The sequence below is a fragment of the Sceloporus occidentalis genome, unplaced genomic scaffold, assembly GCF_023333645.1.
Source record: "Sceloporus occidentalis isolate IW3139 unplaced genomic scaffold, rSceOcc1.0.p SCAF_14, whole genome shotgun sequence".
Taxonomy (NCBI): Eukaryota; Metazoa; Chordata; class Lepidosauria; order Squamata; family Phrynosomatidae; genus Sceloporus; species Sceloporus occidentalis.
Genome location: NW_028316994.1, coordinates 15,101,292 through 15,121,671, shown reverse-complemented (window position 1 = coordinate 15,121,671; position 20,380 = coordinate 15,101,292). Strand labels below are relative to the sequence as shown.

General features: G+C 46.2%; 1 protein-coding gene across 3 annotated transcripts in view; it reads left to right on the top strand.

The window, feature by feature from the left end:
- The first annotated feature begins 495 nt into the window (after positions 1-495).
- LOC149304200 (cadherin-24-like) overlaps positions 496-20,380 on the top strand; it is a 34,986-nt gene continuing 15,101 nt past the window's right edge. Inside the window, exons 1-3 of one of the 3 annotated variants that reach the window (XM_089479584.1) lie at positions 496-684; positions 13,889-14,205; positions 16,710-17,004. In XM_089479584.1, the coding sequence (XP_089335710.1) occupies positions 13,987-14,205; positions 16,710-17,004 (514 nt within the window). In that variant the 5' untranslated portion in view covers positions 496-684; positions 13,889-13,986. Of the gene's footprint in view, positions 685-7,476; positions 7,531-13,792; positions 13,805-13,888; positions 14,206-16,709; positions 17,005-20,380 lie in introns of those variants that run through there. The other 2 variants (XM_089479585.1, XM_089479587.1) reach the window with 2 other exon arrangements.

Below are 20,380 nucleotides of genomic sequence, written 5' to 3'. Positions count from 1 at the left end.
CCCCTATGCTCTATTATGGGTCCAGGAGTTATTATGGGTCTAGGAGTTATAGATCCAGGAGTGGCTCTGATGAGGGGGGGGCTGGGGTCAGGGTTGGGGGGGACAATAGAAGAGAGACAGACTGTTGCATAGCTAAGAATGTGGGGAGGGGGAATCTGTGGCTTCTCAGTGGGGGCCTTTCCCCCCTATGCTCTATTGTGGGTCCAGGAGTTATGGGTCCAGGAGTGGCTCTGATGAAGGGGGGGAGTCCAGGGGGGTCAGGGTTGGGGGGCAACAGAGGAGAGACAAACAGTGTTGCAGAGCCAAGAAGGCAGAGGGGGGGTCTGTTGCTGCTGGCTGTGGGGTCTCTGTCCCCGCTCTTCTTGTGCACCCCAGCCCCCCTTTCCTGGCCTCCTGGGGGGGCGGTGGGGGGAAGAGCGCTGTGGCTGAAGAAGGCGAGGGAGGGAGGGAGGGAGCGAGGAGCCTCATCAGACGAGCATCTCTGCAGAAGAAGGAGGCACCTCTGCATCCCTCCGTCGCTGGTCCTGCTGCGCTCCCTTCTTCCTCCTCCTCCTCTGCCCTTTGCCTCCATCTCCCACCTTCCTTCCTCCTCTGTCTCTTTCGGTCTCTCTCTCTTTCTCTTTCTCCATCTCCCCTGCACATTCCTTCCTTCCTGGCCCCTTCCTCACAGTCCCAGCGACCCAGGTAAGGTCCCTTCACTTTGGATGGAACGCTGGAGGAGGAAGGGAGGAAGGAAGGAGAGGGGATGATGGAGGGTGGAGTCCCCAGAGGGGATGGAGGGGAGGGGGGCAAGGTCTGGGGGAGGGGGAGGAGAAGCCCACATCCCAGCTCCCATCCCTCAGAAGGGCTCCTTGCCTTCCTCCATCCCTCCTTCCCAGCTTTCTGGGAGACAGACCGATTTCTCTATATTTGGGAATATATTGGGGGGGGGGGGGAATCTCGTTCTCTCGGTTGTTTTGAGCCCAGGGAATTTGGGTGTTTTTTTTTTTGGGGGGGGGGAGAGAAGAGGAATCCCTACTCGACCATAAAAAGCAAAGTAGATGTACTGTCGGAATTGGGGGGAGGCGGTTCTTGCATTTCTCCGTCCCTCCCACTTTCTCATTCTTTCTTTCCAGCCCCAGATGTGGGTCTCTTTGCTTTCTTTCTACATCCATCTCTTTTCCTTGGGGGAGGTTTTTTTGTGGGGTGGGTGGGGGAGGTGAGATCAAAGTTGGAGGAGGGACGTGACCCAGGAGGAGGGGTGGGGGAAGGGGGTGTCTGCGCCTGCACTCCTCCCTCCGCGGGGCTTTCGCGTTCCTTCCTTCCCGGAGAGGACGCCCGATGGATGGATGGATGGATGGATGGATGGTGACAAATGGGGTGTCTGGAGGGATTCCCGTCTGGAAGAGACTCAGGGGGAGGGAGGGAGGGGGGTCCCTTGTCATCTGCCAGGCGTCCCATCCCTCTTTCAGACTGCCCCTTCTCTCTCTCTTTCTTTCTCTCTTTCTTTCTGTCTGCTGCCTCCTTCCCCGATTCCGAGGCGAGAGAAAGAGAGAGGCTCATTAGGCATGTGGCGCACGCAGCCCCTGCCTCCAAATCTGCCCCGAGAGTCTGGAGGCTGCAGCCCAGAGGGAGCCCTTGGAGGCAAGGCAAGGGAAGGGAGGGGAAGGGGGCACCCCTGAGGGATCTGGGGCAGAAGGGGCTCAGGGCAGGGAAGGAGCACCACCTCCACCTCCCCCTCCCCCTCCCCTCACCCAGGAGGTCTTGGGGGGATGTTATACCTGAGCCACACACTCCCCTCCAATATCCCAGCATCTTCCCCCCATGATCCCCCCCAATTAGCATCTTCCCCCCAATATTCCAGCATCCCCCCAATGTCCTAGCATTTCTCCTCCAGATATCCCTCCTCCATCATCCCCCCAAATAACCCAGCACCCTTCCCCCCAAATACCCTCCCCCAAAATATTCCAGCATCCCCCCAAATATCCTAGCATCTTTCCCCCTAAACATCCCAGCATCTCCCATCAAATATCCTTTCTCCCAAATATTTCAGCATCTCTCCCTCAAATATCCCTCTCCCAGTATCCCCCCAAATATCCCAGCATCTCCTCCCAAATATCCCAGCATCTTTCCCCCAGATATCCCTCCCACAAATATTCCAGCATCCTCCCAAAAGTCCTAGCACCTCTCCCCCTAAATATCCCAGCATCTCCCTCCCCCAAATATCCCTTATCCCAAATATCCCAGCATCTCTTCTCCCAATGCCCCAGCTTCCCTCCTCTTTCCCAGCATCTTCCCCCCACAAACATCCCAGCATCCCTTCCCTCAGTTTTGGGGAGACCCCTAATTTCCATTCTGCATCCTCCTATCTGATCCCTGCTCTCTGCCCCCCCTCCAGGGATAAATGGACCTCCCCTCACTCTGGGTGCTCCCCCCTCTGAGTCCAGATTTGGGGTCATATCTCCCCCAATTATCCCAGTTTTCCTCCTCCCCCCCAAATATCTCACCTTCCCCCATCCCAAATACCCCAGCTTCTCTTCCCCAAATATCCAGCATCCCCAGACATCCCAGCATCTTTCCCCTCAAAATACCCCAGCTTCCCTCCCCTAAATATCCCAGCACCTTTCCCCTAAATATCCCAACTTCACTCCCCCTAAACACCCCAGCATCTCTCCAAATCTCCTAGCATCTTTCCCCATAGATATCCCAGCATCTCTTCCCCAAATATCCAGCATCCCCAAACATCCCAGCATCTTTGCCCCTCAAACATCCCAGCATCTTTCTCCATAGATATCCCATAGATATCCCAGATATCCCCCAAATCTCCCAGCATCTTTCCCCTAAATCTCCCAGCTTCCATTCCCCTAATTTTGGGGAGACTCCTAATTCCCCTCCTGCACCCTCCTGTTTGATCCCCCCCAGTGACATATGAACCTCTCATCCCTCTGGGTGCCCCCCTATCAGTCCAAATTTGGGGTCACCCCACAGATCTTTTCTCTCTCCTTGGATCCTCCCTTCAGGCCCTGTTCCCTGTCCTCTCCATCAGTGCCACTTTCCCCTAAGTCTCATGGAAGGACCAAACATTATCATCTCAGCCCCACTGTTCCAGTCCTCTCCCCGCCTCTATAAATCCCCCCAAAATCCTGGCCTTGCCCTTGCACTGTCTCTACACACCTCCACCTCTCCAAACACTGAGTCCTTTCCTTTTGGATGCTGGTGGATCAGGTTTGGGATTGATAAAATTGGGGGCCACAAGGCCATCTAGATGCACCCCTGCTTTTGACAGTGCAGAGCCCACTGTCCTCTAGATTTCACCCCCAAATAAATCATATTAGGATCTGTTCTTCTCCAAAGACCCCTCTGGCTTCTTTCTGTCTTTCTTGGGCTTTATTTTCATGGAGATTTTCTCCACCCCACAAATATGCCTTCCTCCCCCCTTTCCTCAGTCAAAGGCTGTCTCTCCCCCCCCCCCCCCCTTCATCTCTTTTCCTGGAGTCAATTTTCCAACGAGGCGAAATAAGATTTGCTGGGTTTATTCTCCCAGGGTCTGGGAATAACTAATCCTAAAAAATCCGCTTAGATTTGGGCAGGAGGGGAGGGAGGGAGGAAAGAGACAGAGCAGCCTGGAGGGGAGAAAGAATAAATGAAGGAAGGGATGAGTGGAGGGATGGGGAGAAAAGAAGAATGAATGCAAGGGGGGAAAAGAAAGGAAGAAATGAATTAAAACAAAGAAAAACATGATCAGGGTTCCAATCTGGAACAGACTTCACTGGGAACCCACTAATTTGTTGTAATGGCATCTGGGAGATGGAAGGGACAAGCTCTTTTGTTTATGGTTTACTGACTTATCCCAAAAGAATGCCATTTAAATAGCAAAGTTTTAAAATATTAAATATATGTGCAGGCTGTCCTTTTGAATCTTCTCTCTTTCTTGGCATTTCCAAAGGGGAGACGCTCATTCTTTGGGCCAGAGTCTCTAAGAATGGTTGGCTTATCTTTCCCTGTGTAGAGAATAGAAAGATTCTTATATAAAAATTGTGTGTGTGTGTGTGATATTTTGCTGTATAAATTGGTGGATGAATAGATGGGCCAAGGATGCCATCTTTAGACAGTATTGCTGTGTTTGCTCCTGTGCATTCAGCAGCAGACCCAGGAGAAACTGACTAGCCGAAATGTTCCCCCTCATCTCATAATTCCCATGCCAGGAAATAAAAATTTAGCTGCATTTCTGAGCATCAGGCTAAATTTGGAAGCACAGGCACAGGGTCGGTAAAGACAGTTGGCAATCCCGTGATGGATCAGCACTCAGGGAGATCATGGCATCGATGGGTGTGCGACCTCAAAACCACTTAATGCAGATGCCAGTGTAGATGGACGTGAGCAGCCTTTCAGTGCGTGGATTAATTAATCCAGAGTAAGTCCCTACTCCTTCATTCTGTAATCACAGATTAGAATCTACACTTCCACGGGAAGCCTGCATTAACAAGCCAACCATCTTCTTAACACTTTCCAAGATCTGTAGTATGTTAAGTGAAAAAAAACAACAACACATCAACAAGAATGCCTATCGATTTTGTAGGGTTTTTATCTCCCCAAAAAATAAAATGGCCCACTTTTTGCTTTCGGAAGCATATTCACAACATTTGCAAGTGACACTTTCCAGGCTAAAAAGAAAGTGTTGTTAGCACTGCTGACTGAATATGCTGTTAAGTCAGAATCAAAACTCGGTCCTTAAAATGGTTTAGGGTGCAACACCCAAAAAATATAACAATCCGAAAGCAAGGGCTCTCGGCATAAGCAGAGCATTTTTCTCTTCAATGCTGAATAACTGCAACTAGCAACTACTACTGGTACAGTATTAGGAATCTGCTTTCCAAGGTGTAAACCTCTGGCAAGTTTAAGGACTAGCACCTTGCTTTGCACAGAAAGGGAAATGTTCGAGTTGAGTGTCAGTGTACATATTTTGCTTGCAGAAGCTCACAGGTTCGATACCAGGCTTCCCAAGGGGATCTAGTAGCGCCTTTGAGACTAACAGGCAGTTAATTAACAAATGAAATCAAATAATGGGGAAGACCTCTTCCTGCCTGAGACCATGGAGACCACGGAACGAGAAGGACAAATAGTTTGATCAAGGCAGTTTGCTACATACAAATTTCCTCTTTTTTATGCTGTATGGAGTAATCTATGATAACAGTAAATGCTTCTATGCGTTAGAAACCTTCGACACAAATAACAGTCACTCCTCCACACATAAAAGTGTGTAGAAAGAGGGGTGTTTTTCACCCACCCAGAAAGAAGGGTGCTTATCACCCCAATTGTGTGAATGGAAAGGATGGTTTGTGTGGGTTAAAGCATTGCATGCCACCCCAAGAGATGACCCATGGATCAGTTCTGGACCAGGAAAGAAAAAGGGCAGTGGGCACAAATGGACACAAATGTGATACCAGTCCTTGGCACAGTAAGAAAAATAAATGCCAGTCCTTTGCATCAAATAGCTTCAAATAAGCTGGGTTAAAGGATAGACAGCAGATGCCTTCTCTGTTTGCTCTTAGGGCCGGTTTTTGAGATAATACTTGTCCTGGCAGCACCTATATCTTCAGCAAACCTGATCCATTCAGGAGGCAAATCAAAATTCTTGCCTCAGGCAGCAGATCGGCTGCCATTTTTGAACTAATTTGGTCAAAACTTTACAGCCGAAAAGGTACCGTGGCCTACATTTGCCATCTCCGTAACAGTGGGCAAGGGCCATTTTGGATTTGCCTCAGGTGGCAAAATATCTGAGGCTGGCTCTGGATTTCACCCCACGTCTTGGGCAGCATCCCAGCATTCATGAAACAGGACCTTTACAAGAGTCTGTCTCCAAGGTGGTTTAACTGCCCAGATTTGTGCTTGGCTAGCCAGCTTTTTTGGCTCAAGGAAAGAGAGAAAGAGAGAGAGTTCATTGGAGATGTGTCTGAGCTGACCCACTTGCAAGCTAACCCTGTTATGCAGCTATGGGCAGCTTTCGGACTTCTATCTTTGCGAGGCAGGTCTGGGGAATGTGGAGTTGGCATATGAGCATCTCTCTGGATTAACCACCTTTCTCCTTGCACTAGCTTGAAATATTAAAAGAGTGGGAAATGTGTGGTTTCCCAGCTCGGCACTGTGTGCACCCGCACAGTTTTCAATGTATGCTTTGCCAGGGTTAATTCGAACCTGTCTCAATGACCCTGCGAACGATAATTAATTTGGGGTTGATTAGTCTGGGAACAAATGAATAAGTGGCGCCCGTCATGCGCCTTTTCACCAAAGACAATGCTTCTGAGCCCCTTGAGTGCTATTTCTAAGCATGAGTAAATGCTGCTAAGATGGGATGGAAAAGGGATGAGAGCCAAGTCGTACGTGTGCAATCCAGCCAATGTAGGTGCTTGCCTTTGAGGCAAAAACCCAACCCAAATTTATGTATTACACAGAGGGAAAAAAAGGGAGGTTTAGACTTAATATGGGTTTTTGCCAATTGTTCTGTTCATGTCTAAGGCAGGGAGATACCTGAGGCTAGTAGTCAGCAACTCCTGGGATGAAGCACGTCTGTCCCAATTGGCTTTTCGGGAACTAAAGTGAAGGAAGATATGTTGTACGGACAACTTGCCAACTGGCTCCGATTTGTTGTAGGTGCAAGAGCCAGGCAAGCTTTTTTTTTGGCCTACTCTTTCTTCCCAAAATTGCCCTCCTAGGAAAAAGAAACCCTTTGCCAGAAAGTCAAATCTAACATCTGTGCCCACTTTCCTCTTTTGAAACCTGTGAAGTCAGAAATCCCGTCACTTCCTCAGACTGGGTTGTTCCACATTTGTTTGCTTTTAAAAGTATTAAGTGGTGGTTTCCCCCTTCCTTTTTCTTCTTCTTTTGCTGCCTTCAGATCTCTCCAATCTTAAATGTACCTTCTCACAATTTAAATGTATTTCTTCTTATCCTTATTCCCAGAAGATATGGCAAGCTATAGCTCTTCTTCTTCTTCTTCTTCTTCTTGCTTTCTGATATCCTTTTAAATATATGGGAACTGTCAGTTCTTCACTTAGATTGGGAGGTGGTGGTGGAGAAATGTGGGCTCTCCAGATGTTGGACTACAACCTCCATTGTCCTCAAGAGGAATGGGGGTTGTAGTCCAGCCAGATCTGGAGGGCCACATGTTCCCTGCTTCTGGCAAAAGGAAAAGAAATCATAAGATGGTCTGTTTTCATGAGAGCCGTGCCTCAAAGTACTGGGGCCGTACTATTTGAGAACATGATCCCGATGGCACACAGCTGTTAGCTGGGAAAACAGAAGTTAAGAAAGGACAGGCAGGCAATGCCTGTGAGGCGCTTGATGGAAAGATGTGTCGATGCATGAAAGGCAAGAGAGATTCAGGACTCACTCCGAGGCAAGCTTTGCCAGACTATAACCCCAGGACCTATTTTTAGTCAAAAGGGCTCCTTCAAGGCAGGGTGAGATGCTTCCCCTACAAGTTACATTTTCCTCCTGGAACGATTTCCCTCATGCCTGACATTTGGAAACCAACTTGTGGCTACTACATTGGTGAGAGGAAAGCCCTCTGCACATTTTCAGAGGCACTCAGGAATGTTCTTTCTCAGCCCCACTTACGCAAGGGAGTGATTGTTGTTAACTCATTGGGCCCTTGGTATCCGCTGGGGATTGGTTGCAGGACCTTCCGTGGATTCCAAAATATATGGCTGCTGAAGTCCCATTAAATACAGTGGGGTAGTAAAATGGTGCCCCATATATAAAAGGGCAAAATCAAGGTTTGCTTTTTAGAATGTACATTTTTAAAAGTATGAACCCATGGTTAAAGAAAATATTTTCAAGCTGTGGGAAGGGGAAGGGAGAAAAGTTGGTGCCTCGGGGCCCATGCGACCATGCATGCAACACATTTCGGAGCTAAAGTATGAGGGATATAGCAAATCCTATATATCCCTGCCCCACTGTAATCTCAGATTAAATCCAAGGCTGGTGGAGGGAAGTGGGAGGGAAATGCACCTGCCAGCCAGGCACTCTTAACCTCCTTTTCTTCCCTCTCTTTCCCTCCCCTCTTTTTGCTCATTTCCTCACTGTTTATCTTCATTTCCGATCAATAAGAAGAAGCCAAGTGACTGAAGCAGTTGTCGCTCTGAATGAATTACAGCGATTACGGCTCATTCCCCTTGTCTGGCCGGTGGGAGGGTGGCAAAATCCCGGAGAGGTGCTTTTCTTGCCACTTTCCATAGAGGGCACCATTTTGAGGGCAAGGGTTTCATTAGCCAAATTTCAGGATCACGCTGCAAAGGTGGCGGCAGGTCAGGCCGCAGTTGGGCCTGGCTGCCCTTCGGGTTAATTGGGTTGAACATCAGCCTCGGAGGGAAATCGTTAACAAGGAAAAGTGAGCGAGAGAGAGAAAGACTACAAGAGGCAATGAATATAGACACTGGTGGAGCCGCAGAAGCCCAAAGAGGGCACAGGAGATGAAGAGAGATATAATGGCTGTGCCAAAGAGCATCCACAGAAGATGCGGGCAAGGGATGATGTTGAATCTGGACCAAGGTTCAACACTAGTCCCAAAGGGGAATATTGCAGCATCTACACTGCAGAATTAATGCAGTTTGACACTGCCTTTGCTGCCATGGCTCAGTGTTACTGAATCTGGGGATTTGTAGTTTGGTTTAGAGAGTGCTGGTTCCATACGAAACTGCAAATCCTAGGTTTTCATAGGATGGAGCTATTGCAGTTCAAGTGGTGTCAAACTGCATTAATTCTGCAGCGTGACAGCCGCCTAAGGAATTAGGAATGGACCAAGTGGTCTTCTGGTCAAGTGCCCAGTTCTTTTCTCTTTCTCTTGACCAGGATGTAGACAAATTACTTTTTTGGATATCGTTTTCCAAATCCGCTATGCTCCCAGCATACCCTCCCATTTTCCTGATGTGATAGGGACAGTCCTGATTAATCATTTGCTGTTCCACTTTTTCAGCTGCATTTAAAATGTCTGAGTTTCTTTCTCTCCTCCCACTTCAACCTTTTACCCTCAGCATATTTCAGATGCTGCAAATTACAGAAGTAAATTGCACTCAAATAATTCAGCTGAAGAGAAAGAAGCCTTGCCTTTCCCAGTAAACAGGCAAAAACAAACTGCTACAACATCTTCTGCCGTGACCATTCTTCCTTGGGAATAACTTTTGCCATATTGAGGACACACTGTTTGGATGCACATGTCCTGTTTTTTTGTCTGCGAAATGGTGGACAATATTTGCTTTGGTAGATTCTGGGAGATTAAAATGGGTTTTTGGACTATGCTAGCTGGGGGGATTCTGCAGTCTAAAAAGTAACTTTTCCAGACTCTCTCTCTGAATTGAGTGACTGCAGAGCTTCCTGATCTCAGATAACAATTCCAAGTCAGAGTCAGATGTTTCCAGACAGATTTTAGAGCTCCAGCATTCTGTTTTCTCTGATACAAAGCACCGGGAGGCAGAATATTTTGGAGGGATAAGTGCAAGGACAAGAGGGTACTCCAGGTGCTGAGCTATTTAACCCAGTGATGCAGTCAAGGGTCCTAGAATGAGGATTATGGGGCTTCAAGGCTTCCTCTGTGACCTAAATCAGCAATGGCTGAGGCCTGACATATTTCGCCAATGCTCTAAGCACAGAGATGAATATAGTTGGATTTTATTTATTTAGTTTTGCTCAAAACTCCATCTTTTTCTTTTTGGTTTTCTTGTGTCTTTCTTTCGTCCTTTCTTTTTGGCTTGGTTCATCTGTATCTCCCTGTTCCCATTTTGGATAGTTTGGGGTGCAAATTGCAAAAACAAAACCCTACATGTCTAGAACAAAATAAGCGCAAATGGAGCCTGTATCTCTATTTCTCTCTCGTTCTGGCCTTTCTTGTGACTGCTCCTATCTCTCTGTCTGTCCATTTCGCACTCCATCCATCATCTTTTCCTTTCTTGTCTCTAGGGCAGCCTGGGGAGCCGGACCTGAGGGGAATGTAGAAGAGAGAGAGAGAGAGAAATGAGACAGGAGAAAGTGAGAGCGAGAAAGGAGGAGAGATGCAGGATTCAGGAAGAAGAAGAAGAGATGGGAGCGAGGGAGGGAGGAACCGCTGGATGGATAGATAAATAATCTGCACGGATGGATGGACGGATGGGCAGATGGCTTAGATGAATGGTTAAACGCTGTCTGTCGACAGGTTGGTGATAGGCAGGTGGCGGGAGCGATGGGCATATTGAAGATTTCTCTGGACGGATGGATGAGTACCAGGTGGGTGTTTAAGGAGATGGATGGATGGTTTAAAGCAGACGGCGTGAGGAAAGAAGGATGAAGGAAGGGGAAATGTGAAAAAATGCAGACTTTGGGATGGGTGGATGGTGAAGGAACATCATGCATATATGAGCAGCAAGTGAGTGTTAGGTTATCAATGGGGGATGACCAGGGTGATCAGATATCCTCCTTTTCCAGGACATATCCTACATTTCAGCCTTCTGTCCAGGAAGAATTCCAAAATGTCCTCCATTTTGAGCATGACTAAGAAGCATGAGTTTATATGTGTAGAGTGGGCCCTTGGTATCTGCTGCGGTTTGGCTCCAGGATGTAGTGAAATGGTGCCCCTTATATAAAATAGCAAATTCAACGTTTGCCTTTTGGAATTTATATCTTTTGGGAATATTTACAGGCCATGGATATGGAGGGCCAACTGTATTAGTGCTTTTAGCTTTTATTTTGTAATGCTTTACATTTTTCTCAGATGTCTTGCATTTTACAGTGGTTTGTCCTCCTTTGCGGTTAGAACGTCTGGGGATGAACAGGCAAACCATAAGAGCTAGCGGCTTTTTTGTTAGGACGGACATACCCAAGGTGCAAAATTGGGAAGAATGGCATGCTAAGGTTTTCCATATGGGAAGAGGACAGAATGCTGCAGATCTATTTTGTTCCTATATAACCATTTTGTTCTTTGAAAAATGCCCATGCTGAGCAAGACGTTGCAGGGGTGGAGTTGCAAGCACACAGACAGCAGTGGTCCTCAAACGACACCAAGTCAGCCATCACATCAAATCTCAGACAGCTCTCTGTGCAACAAAAATCCAAAAACCCGTTCCACTCCATTAATGCCCTCTTCCCCCCGGTTTCTGAGTTGGAACAAACATCTCCAGGCCTACATTTTTAAAGATGGGACAGTCACTCCAGTATAGCTCACCTTGATCAAGACAAAGAGGCTCAGATCCTGAATTTAATCATCCTTATAACTGCAACTACTGTAAGAAAGGTGACCAACTAGGCAAAGGATGGGCTCTCATCCTTTCCTGCATAGCTATACCATACAGGGATATACAGTATGGGGCCATATATCTTATCTCCAAATAAGAAATTCTGCCCTTCCCATGAAATTTTTCTTCATTCCCCAAATTTCTAGCATTGCAGAGAGCCAGACACTGAAAATGGTTCGCAGCTAGAACTTTCATATTTACTGTGTTTCACATTTCCTTGGAAACTGTACCTGCTTGTTTTATTTTGTCTGCTTAAACTGTTTTTCCAAATGCTCACCTGATGTTTTATGGTCCACGCTAGAAATTTGGGGACTGAAGGAAAATGTCATGTGTGTGAGTGTGTTAACATTATTATCTGGAGGGAGCAATACGCTCATTTTGTGCACCCTTCATCCCCTGACAACAATTTTTTCTAGTAAAAAGAGCAAAAGAAAAATGAATTGCTTCACCTGGGAGTCCACAGGAGCAGCAGTTCACCTTTTAAATAGTTGGCAGGGGGTCCCCTGCACTGTTTAATCTCAAGAAATCATCTAGTTCTTCTCCAAAACTACAATAGAACGTCCAGATCCTTCTGTTTGTTTGGCATTTTCAGCAATCCTTGGCCCTGAAAAGTGCCTCCAAACCTTCTGCTGTTGCCCAGCTCATGGTTGGGGGCCTTGGAGCCATGAGCTGAACAGAGAAAGAAGAGTCAAGCTGCGGCATGGCAGTCATTATCACCTCCAATGGGCCCAAGCTACCCAGTGTTGCATGGATTTCTGGATACCTCCACTAACTTAAATCTTAGGATGGCCAGATGTCATTACCGCAAAGGAGCACAAGGCACTGCAAAATGTAGAAATTTCAAGAAAAATACAGGACATTACAAAATAAAAGCTAAAAACACTCCTATAAATATAAATTCATGCTTCTTAGCCCTGCTCAGAATGGAGGGCATTTTGGAATTCCTCCTGGACAGGAGGCTGAAATGTAGGACATGTCCTGGAAAAGGAGGCCACCAGATTGCCCTGTTAAATCTCCCTCTGACAAAAGCATCTGTTCGTTTGTCTACAGCAGTGGTTCCCAAACTTTGGTCCTCTAGATGTTTTGGACTTCAGCTCCCAGGTTTCCTCATTGTTGGCCAAATTGACTAGGGTTTTTGGGAGTTGAAGCACAAAACACCTGAAGGAACAAAGTCTGTGAAACACTGATCTACACTGTAGAAATAAAGCAGCTTGACATCATTTTAATGGCCATGGCTCAATGCTACAGAATTCTGGGATTTGTAGAGAAGGCTAAACATCTCACAAAACCACAGATCCCAGAATTCTATTAGCCTTGAGCCGTGGCAGTTGAGCAATGTCAAACTGCATTATTTCTGCAGTGCAGATGCAGCCCAAGTGATGTCAAACTGCATTAGAGTAGATGCAGCGCATGCGCATGTTGTATTTTCCAAGAGTAGCTGAATCTTGCCTGGGCAAGATCCCAACAAGTTGAGCCCTATGCACACAGACACACATATACACAGACACATTTCCCTGTGATGAACACAGTTCTCAGACTGCATTTGTGTAGGTCATAGACCATGAGCCCAAAGAGAGCATTTGGACTCAGTCCTGGCCCTTGCCATTTGGACTCAGTCCTGGCTTTTGGGAGCCCAAAGGGCATGCAGGTGCAATCCTGGCAGACTCTTACTCTTGTTGCATCTCCTCTGCCTGCTCTCTCTGGAACTCAGGTCCTGCCAGATGAGAGGCAGAGAGGAGAAAGCCAAATGACAAGAAGCGGGGCTTCATTCCACACAGACGACCCACATGATTTGAGTATGGAAATAATTTGTTAAAATGAACTTGTTACTCCTAAAAAATACTTTATAAATTATTTAAATTGCTAAACAACAGATCAATGGAGTAACAGGTAACATTTCTCATTACTCATTACATTTGGCAATTTGTTTGTTTGTTTGTTTGTTTTATTTTGGGCCTTGTGTAGTCATTTTAATTCATAATTTAATGATTTCATGTTTTTTTTTAAAAAACGTGTGTTGTGCATCATTAGTGCTTAACGCAGCAAATCAATGGTGTAATTTCCACTAAAATGATTAACATTTACAAATCCGTTTCCGAAGCAGCGTCAGATGATTGCCTGTAACAGAGGTGTTTCCTATTAAATTCAGAATTCATTGCAGACAGAAGCATACCTTCCAGCTGTCCCAATCTGGAAGAGACAGTGTCGATTAATCCTCTGTCATCCCATTTTTTCTGCTGTTTTCAAAATGTCTCAGTTTCTCTCTCTTCCTCCCACTTTACCCCTTCGTTCTCAGCTTGCTACAGTCGCTGAAAACTGAGTTCAAAGCAAAAAAGTAGTTTGTACTCCATTAACTCAGGGAGAGGAAAAGAAAGAGCAGAATCTTGCCCTTCCCAGTAGGCTTGGACAAAAGCAAACTGCTACAGCCTTTTCTAGCTTGTGTATTTGTCCGTGTGAATAATTTTTACCGTCTTGACCATACTCTTCTGTTGCTTGGCCACAAGTATCCTGATTTTCATCTCTGAAATGTTTGGAGTATGCAATGAAACGTTGGGCATGCAAAAGTGAGTTCAGGGGACAGGTACTTGATCAGTTGGATATGGTCAACTGGCTTATGGCTAATCTCCATTCTTTCCTTCTATTTCCAGAGCCACCCAGATGGGGTAGCCAATCCCTATGGGCAACAACACGGATGAGTGGCACCCTGCGCCAGAAGAGAAGAAGGACTGAACGGTGGGGCTGAGCCATGGCCAGCTTTCTGCAACTCCTGCTGGCCTGGTTGGGAGGCTGCGGCTGTGCGGGACGCCTTGTGCCCTCCGTCCAGGGAACCAAGGCCGGAGCCTTCCGGGGAAACATGTCTCAGCGTTGGGAGAGGCCCCTCTTGAGGTCCCGTCGCAGCTGGGTCTGGAACCAGTTCTTTGTCATTGAGGAGTATGCCGGACCAGAGCCTGTCCTCATTGGGAGGGTGAGTCAAATAATCCTAGAATGGCAACCCCACATGTTTAGCATGGGCACACGGGGCCTAATGGGAATAGATTTTGGAGTTGTTCCATTTTGCATGAAAACTCCCTGGAGTCCCCAACCAGCATGGCCAACAGATGAGATCTCCTAGCATGAGTGAGATGAGAACTCTGAGCATGGGATTCTGGGGTTTCTCATCCAAAAGTTACAACTCCAAAATTTTGATAGGAAAGTCTAGGCCAGTGAGTCCTAAAGTTTGATCCTCCAGAAGTTTGAGACTTCAGCTCCCAGAACTCCTGAATGTTGGCCAAGTTGTCTAGGGCTTCAGGTGTTGAAGTCCAAAACACCTGTAGGATCAAATTTTGGGAATCACTGGTCTAGGCACTTGGATTTGTGGGATGTATAGTAAGGAAGTGTCACATTTGCTAAGGAGGTGTTATATTTTCCATTATAGAATGGATTGTGGATATTCCTTCTTTGGAAGTCCTTAACTGGGGTTGGATGACCATCTTTTTGGGACAGCTTTAGTTGTGTATGCCTGCATACCAAGAGGTTGGACTGAGGGGCGTCAATAGGGGTGTGCGGGGAGTTCGGGCCACACCAGGTAACACCTCAGAGGCAGGTGAACATCCAGTGATGTGGTCACTCCCATCTGTCCCAAGACCCCCTTGGCTGCCTTAGCAAGGGTGCCTCTGCTGTCCATCAGCTGTGGTCACTGGTGGGATGTAGTGCTGCTGGTGTCCAACAGCTCCTTCCAGATCTGGTGGGCTGCTGGCCGAGCCGAAAGAAGGCTCCTGGGCAGTGACAGCCTACTCCTATCAGTGGCTGCTGGTGGGAAGAGGTTGCCTCCCAGGTGTGGTGGGGCTTCTGGCTAGGTGGGAAGGCAAGTTGCCTTCCCTTCCTGCTTGCCCATCAGCTCCACCAGAGGCGGCTACCAGGAGGCAGAAGCATCACACTCCACCATGACAGGGGTCAACCCCAGGAAGCCTGGGGGTGACAGCATGGACAACCATATGGGCAGGGTGACCACGTGTCATAACCTCACAGGAAGACAAGACACCACAAAACGTAGGACTTTCAAGAAAAAACAGAGCACATTACAAAAGAAAAGCTAAAAACACTCATATAAAGATAAATTCATGCTTCTTAGCCCCTGGACAGAAGGGTGAAAGGTAGGAAGTGTTGTGGAAAGGAGGATATCTGGTTAGCTGGCACACAAGTGACACCAATCCTAGTGATGCCACTGGGTCGGGTGATTCCTAAACTCTCGCCTTCCAAGTGTTTTGGACTTCGGCTCCCAGAATCCCAGAGCACTGGTCAAGATGGCTGGGGCTTCTGAGAGCTGAAGTTCAAAAAACCTGGAGGGTTGTGAATTTTGTGAAGCACTACAGATGGATCTTGCAGCCCCTTCCAATTCTATGATCCTATAATTTTTAGGATTTATTATTCATCCCTCTTGACCTTCTTCACTCCATTCTTCCTTCCACAAATCCCTTTTCTTTGGCCCTTACTGCTACATTTTGCATTTGGAAATCCTTGAGGCCTTTCTCAGAAGTCTTTTTTTTAATGCAGTATCTTCCTGGAATTTACTAAGGGAACAGAAATTTGTTTTAAACCCCATACAACCTAAGACCCAGTTTGAATGCAACCAAAAGCCATTTCTTTACACTGAATACATAAAGGACATAATAGATAATAGTCATTTCAAACTGGCATTCACTCAAAAAGTTCCTGGCTCAAATCTCACCTGAGCTGTGAACTCATTTAGAGAGAAGCCATCCATTATCAACCTCAGTGTGCGATGCGTCCCAGTTTAGTAATTTAATGAGTCCGTTGACCAAGGAGACAGGGCTGGGAGAAGTCAAATTCTCACCAAAAAAAGAAAAGCATGAGCTTGGGACCTTGAAAAGGTTACCTTTGGGGACTACAATCTCCAGAACCCCCAGGCAGTGGCCATGATGGCTAGGGAATTCTGGCAGCTGTAGCCCCAAAAGGTCACCTTTGCAAGCTCTAACAAGAGCACAGTAGATCTTCTACCTCGAATCCTTGTACCTGAGTCAGCATACCTTTCTATTAACAAAGCTGGACCTACCTATGATCACAGCAAGTCAACCAATGGTGATTAGACGCATTTGGGTAGTTTGGACAATCACTGCTCATGTTTTTCTCTATATTTCTACAATCACCCAACTTTTTAATCCAGCAGTTCTCAACCTGTGGGTCACAACCCCTTTGGGGGGGGGGGGGGTCAAACGAGCCTTTCACAGGGGTTGCCTAAGACAATCAGAAAACACATATTTCCAGTGGTCTTAGGAACTGAGACAAAAATAATTTTATAGTTGGGGGTCACTACAAATGAGGAACTGTGTTAAAGGGTGGTGACATTAGGAAGGTTAAGAACCACTACTTTAAGAGTCCCCTTGGCAAGGATACAAGAGTCATCCTCTTTCCCTTTGGCCTTCCACTTTACCAACCCTATTCTGTATCTCTCCCCCTTTTTGGTGACAGCTTCACACAGACGCGGACAGGGGCGAAGGCCGCATCAAGTATGTGTTGACCGGAGAAGGGGCGGGCACTGTCTTTGTCATTGACGAGAAGACGGGCAACATCCATGTCACCAAAACATTGGACAGAGAGGAGAAAGCCCAATATACATTGCTTGCCCAGGCAGTGGATCGGGCCTCCAACCGTCCTCTGGAACCACCCTCTGAATTCATCATCAAAGTCCAAGATATCAATGACAACCCACCGGTTTTCTTGCATGGACCCTACCATGCCACTGTGCCTGAGATGAGCAACGTGGGTGAGTTTGGTGGCTTACAGCTAGGGCAGGGGGACCAGGTGTCTTCCTTTTTCAAGACATGCCTTACATTTCAATCTTCTGTTCTAGAGGAATTCCAAAATGTCCTCCATTTTGAGCATGACTAAGAAGCATGCTTATATCAGTGTTTTGAGCTTTTATTTTATAATGTCCTACATTTTTCTTGAATCTCTTACATTTTGTGGTGCCTTGTCCTCCTTTGCAGTTAGGACATCTAAGGAGGGGAATGTCCTTTGCTGACTCTACCTCTTCTTGGTGGGTTTGGGACGTAGGGCTGAAATATAATGCCTCCTATTAAATTTTCTTTCAACCTCCAAATTTTCTAGCATTGGAAAGAGTGATATGTTGAGAAATCGTTCACATTAAATACTGTGTTCAGATTGCCTTTGTTACTTTGCCCCCCACATTTCTTTAGATGATCTTGTTGCTGTTGTGTGCCTTCAAGTCATTTCTGACTTACGACAACTCTATCATGGGGTTTTCTTGGCAAGATTAGTTCAGAGGAGGTTTGCCATTGCCTTCCTCTGAGGCTGAGAGAGTGTGACTTGCCCAAGGTCACCCAATGTGTTTTATGGCTGAGTTGGGAACCAAACCCTGGTCTCCATAGTCCAACACTCAACCACTACGCCATGCTGTCTCTCTTTCCTTTCTGTCATTGTAAACAGGATCTAGCACTACAAAAACAAAAAACTGGCAGAGCATTTAAAAATAGAGTTTAGGTGTCTTTATAAAGATCTTTATAAAGACTGCATTGCTGCACTGCTAGAAATTTGAGAATGAAAGAGAAATTTCATTTGCAGTCAGAACCTTATTTGGAAGAAATGTTCTTCCCACCACCTATAGATACACCCTTGATGGGATATCCCATATGTTACAGTTAAAGTGTATTCAATACTATTTAGAAATGGAAAGGGTGGAACCACAGAGTGCAAAGCAGTTGAGGGGTTTCTCTTCTTTGAAGGAAATGTTTAGAGGTGGAGGAGTGGGTCTGGACCATGTTCAATGCTTGCATCTCAATGCAGGAGCAAAGAGATACTGGAGGAGAAACTAAAACTCTCTTGGGGGCTTCGGTTAAGATGGTTGCCCCAATTTCTCCCCTTCCTGTCTCCTGCTTTAAGGAGAAAACCATTTTAGGCCAGACAAGGTGTAAATCAGGATGTGTTTAGATTCTTCCTGTCTTCTGCTCCAAATCATAGCTCAAGGAGTCGAGGTGTCTGACTTCTTTTCAGATTGCTTGCTGTGTGTCTGTTTGCCGTCAAATCGTCTGTCGACTTATGGTGGCCCCATGAATTTTTCACAGGGTTTTCTTCGGCAAGGAATCCTCAGAGATTGTTTTGCCAGTTTCTTCCTCTGAAATATAGCCTGCGGCACATGATATTTGTTGGCTGTCTCCTGTCCAAGTTCTAACCAGGGTTGACCCTGCTTAGCTTCCAAGATCAGATGCGATCTGGTGCCTTAAGGGTATTCAGCCAGGATGAAATGTTAGCATGTTTTTGTTGAAGCTGCAAAAATGACCCAGCTTGATGCCACTTTAATTGCCCTGGTTCAGTGTTATGGAATTTCGAGATTTGTAGGTTTGTGAGATATTTAGCTTTCTCTGTCAAAGACCTCTGGTGCCACCACAAACTACAAATCCCAAGATTCCATAGCATTGAGCTATGGCAGTTAAAGAGGTGTCAAACTGCATTGTTTCTGCAGTGCGGATGCAGCCCTAGAAAGGGTTGCCCTCCTGAAGCTAACTGTTGGGTCCAAGAGTGTAAACGTTTCAGATTAGACAATAGTGGAGTTTGGTTAGGTATTTCATGTAAAATTATCTATCCATTAATGTTTCCTACCATTTAGGTGCTAGATTCTTGCTGTGAGTTTAATTTTTTTAAAGTAGTAGTTGTTGTTAAGGGAGAGCATGGTATAGTGGTCTGAGTGCTGCACCTGGGTCTTGGGTGACCAGGGCTCAAATCCCCACTCACCCAAGGGAACCTTCTGAATGATCTTGAGCAAGTCATACTCTCTCAGCCTCAAAGAAAGGCAATGGCATACCCTCTCTGAACAAATCTTGTCAAGAAAACTCTGTGATAAATTTGCCTTAGGGTCGTAAGTCAGAAACAACCTGAAGGCAGAGAAGAACAAGAAATTGTTAAGGGTCCTTTCAAACTATACAATTGAAGTGCTATGGTTCCACTTTAACTGACCTGTTTCCATCCTATGGAATTCTAGGATTTGCATTTTAGTGTGAAATTGTCTAGTGTGAAAGGGCACTGTGTCATTAGCCATTTAGTTTAGAGCAAAGTGATAAAAAATAATAATATTGCTAGCAATAGTTTTCCTCTGTCTACAACACACTGCAGAAATGATCCAGTTTGAGACCACTTTAACTGCCCTTGCTCTGTGCTAAGGGATTCCAGGAACGGTAGTTTTGTGAGCCATTTAGCCTCCTCTGTCAGAGAGCTCTAGTGCCACAATAAACTACAATTCTCAGGATTCCCTAGCACTGAGCCAGGGCAGTTAAAGTGGTGCCAAACTGGATTATTTCTGCACTGTGTTTTGGACCCTAGTGAATGTTGCAGTATTAAATTTGCACCCAGGACCATCCCTACCTATTAAGCAGAGTGAGCCAGTTGCCTCAGTAAGCAGAGTGTTAGTGTCAAGAAAGGGCACTGATCCTGGAGTATTCTGGCCTGTGCAGACAAGACTTTCAAGATACTTCACGTACATAAGACTGATTCATTCAAACCCACAAACCAAGCTGGGCCATGTAATATGACATTCTAAGACCCTTTCGAGAATTAGGGCTTTGCTTCTTTCAAGAATGAAAGCTTAGAAGCACCTGCCGACTCTGACAGTGCAGAAAATTGATCTGTGGCCCTTAACCTCTCCATATTTTCCATTGTGACCTTTTCTTCCTTCTCTGAAAAAGTATATTACTTCTCCTGGAAGGATCTGGGAGTAGCAATTCACCTTTTATATAGGCTGCAGGGTGCACCTGGTCATCAAAAACTACCCATTTTGAAAACCAGAAGAGGACATCCAGCTACCTCTGTAAATGTGTTTGTGTGTTTCTGTCTGTTTGCATTTTCTGGCCATGTGTGATGCTTCCAAGAACTTCTAGAAGCTGAAAGTTGACTCTTGAACCTATTGCTTTTGCCTCTTCTTCATGTGAAAGGATCCATTCTGACTCGAACGAGACAACAACACAGCCACAATTCATGCAATGGCATTGCATATATCCTCCTATGAGGGTAGATAATCCCATTTTCCTTTTGCGTTGGGTGTAACTGCTTGATTCATAGCAGAGATTCCCTATTGTCCACCTGTTAAATGTTATTGAAAGGAGGCAAAGCTAGATTGGGAAATTGTACAG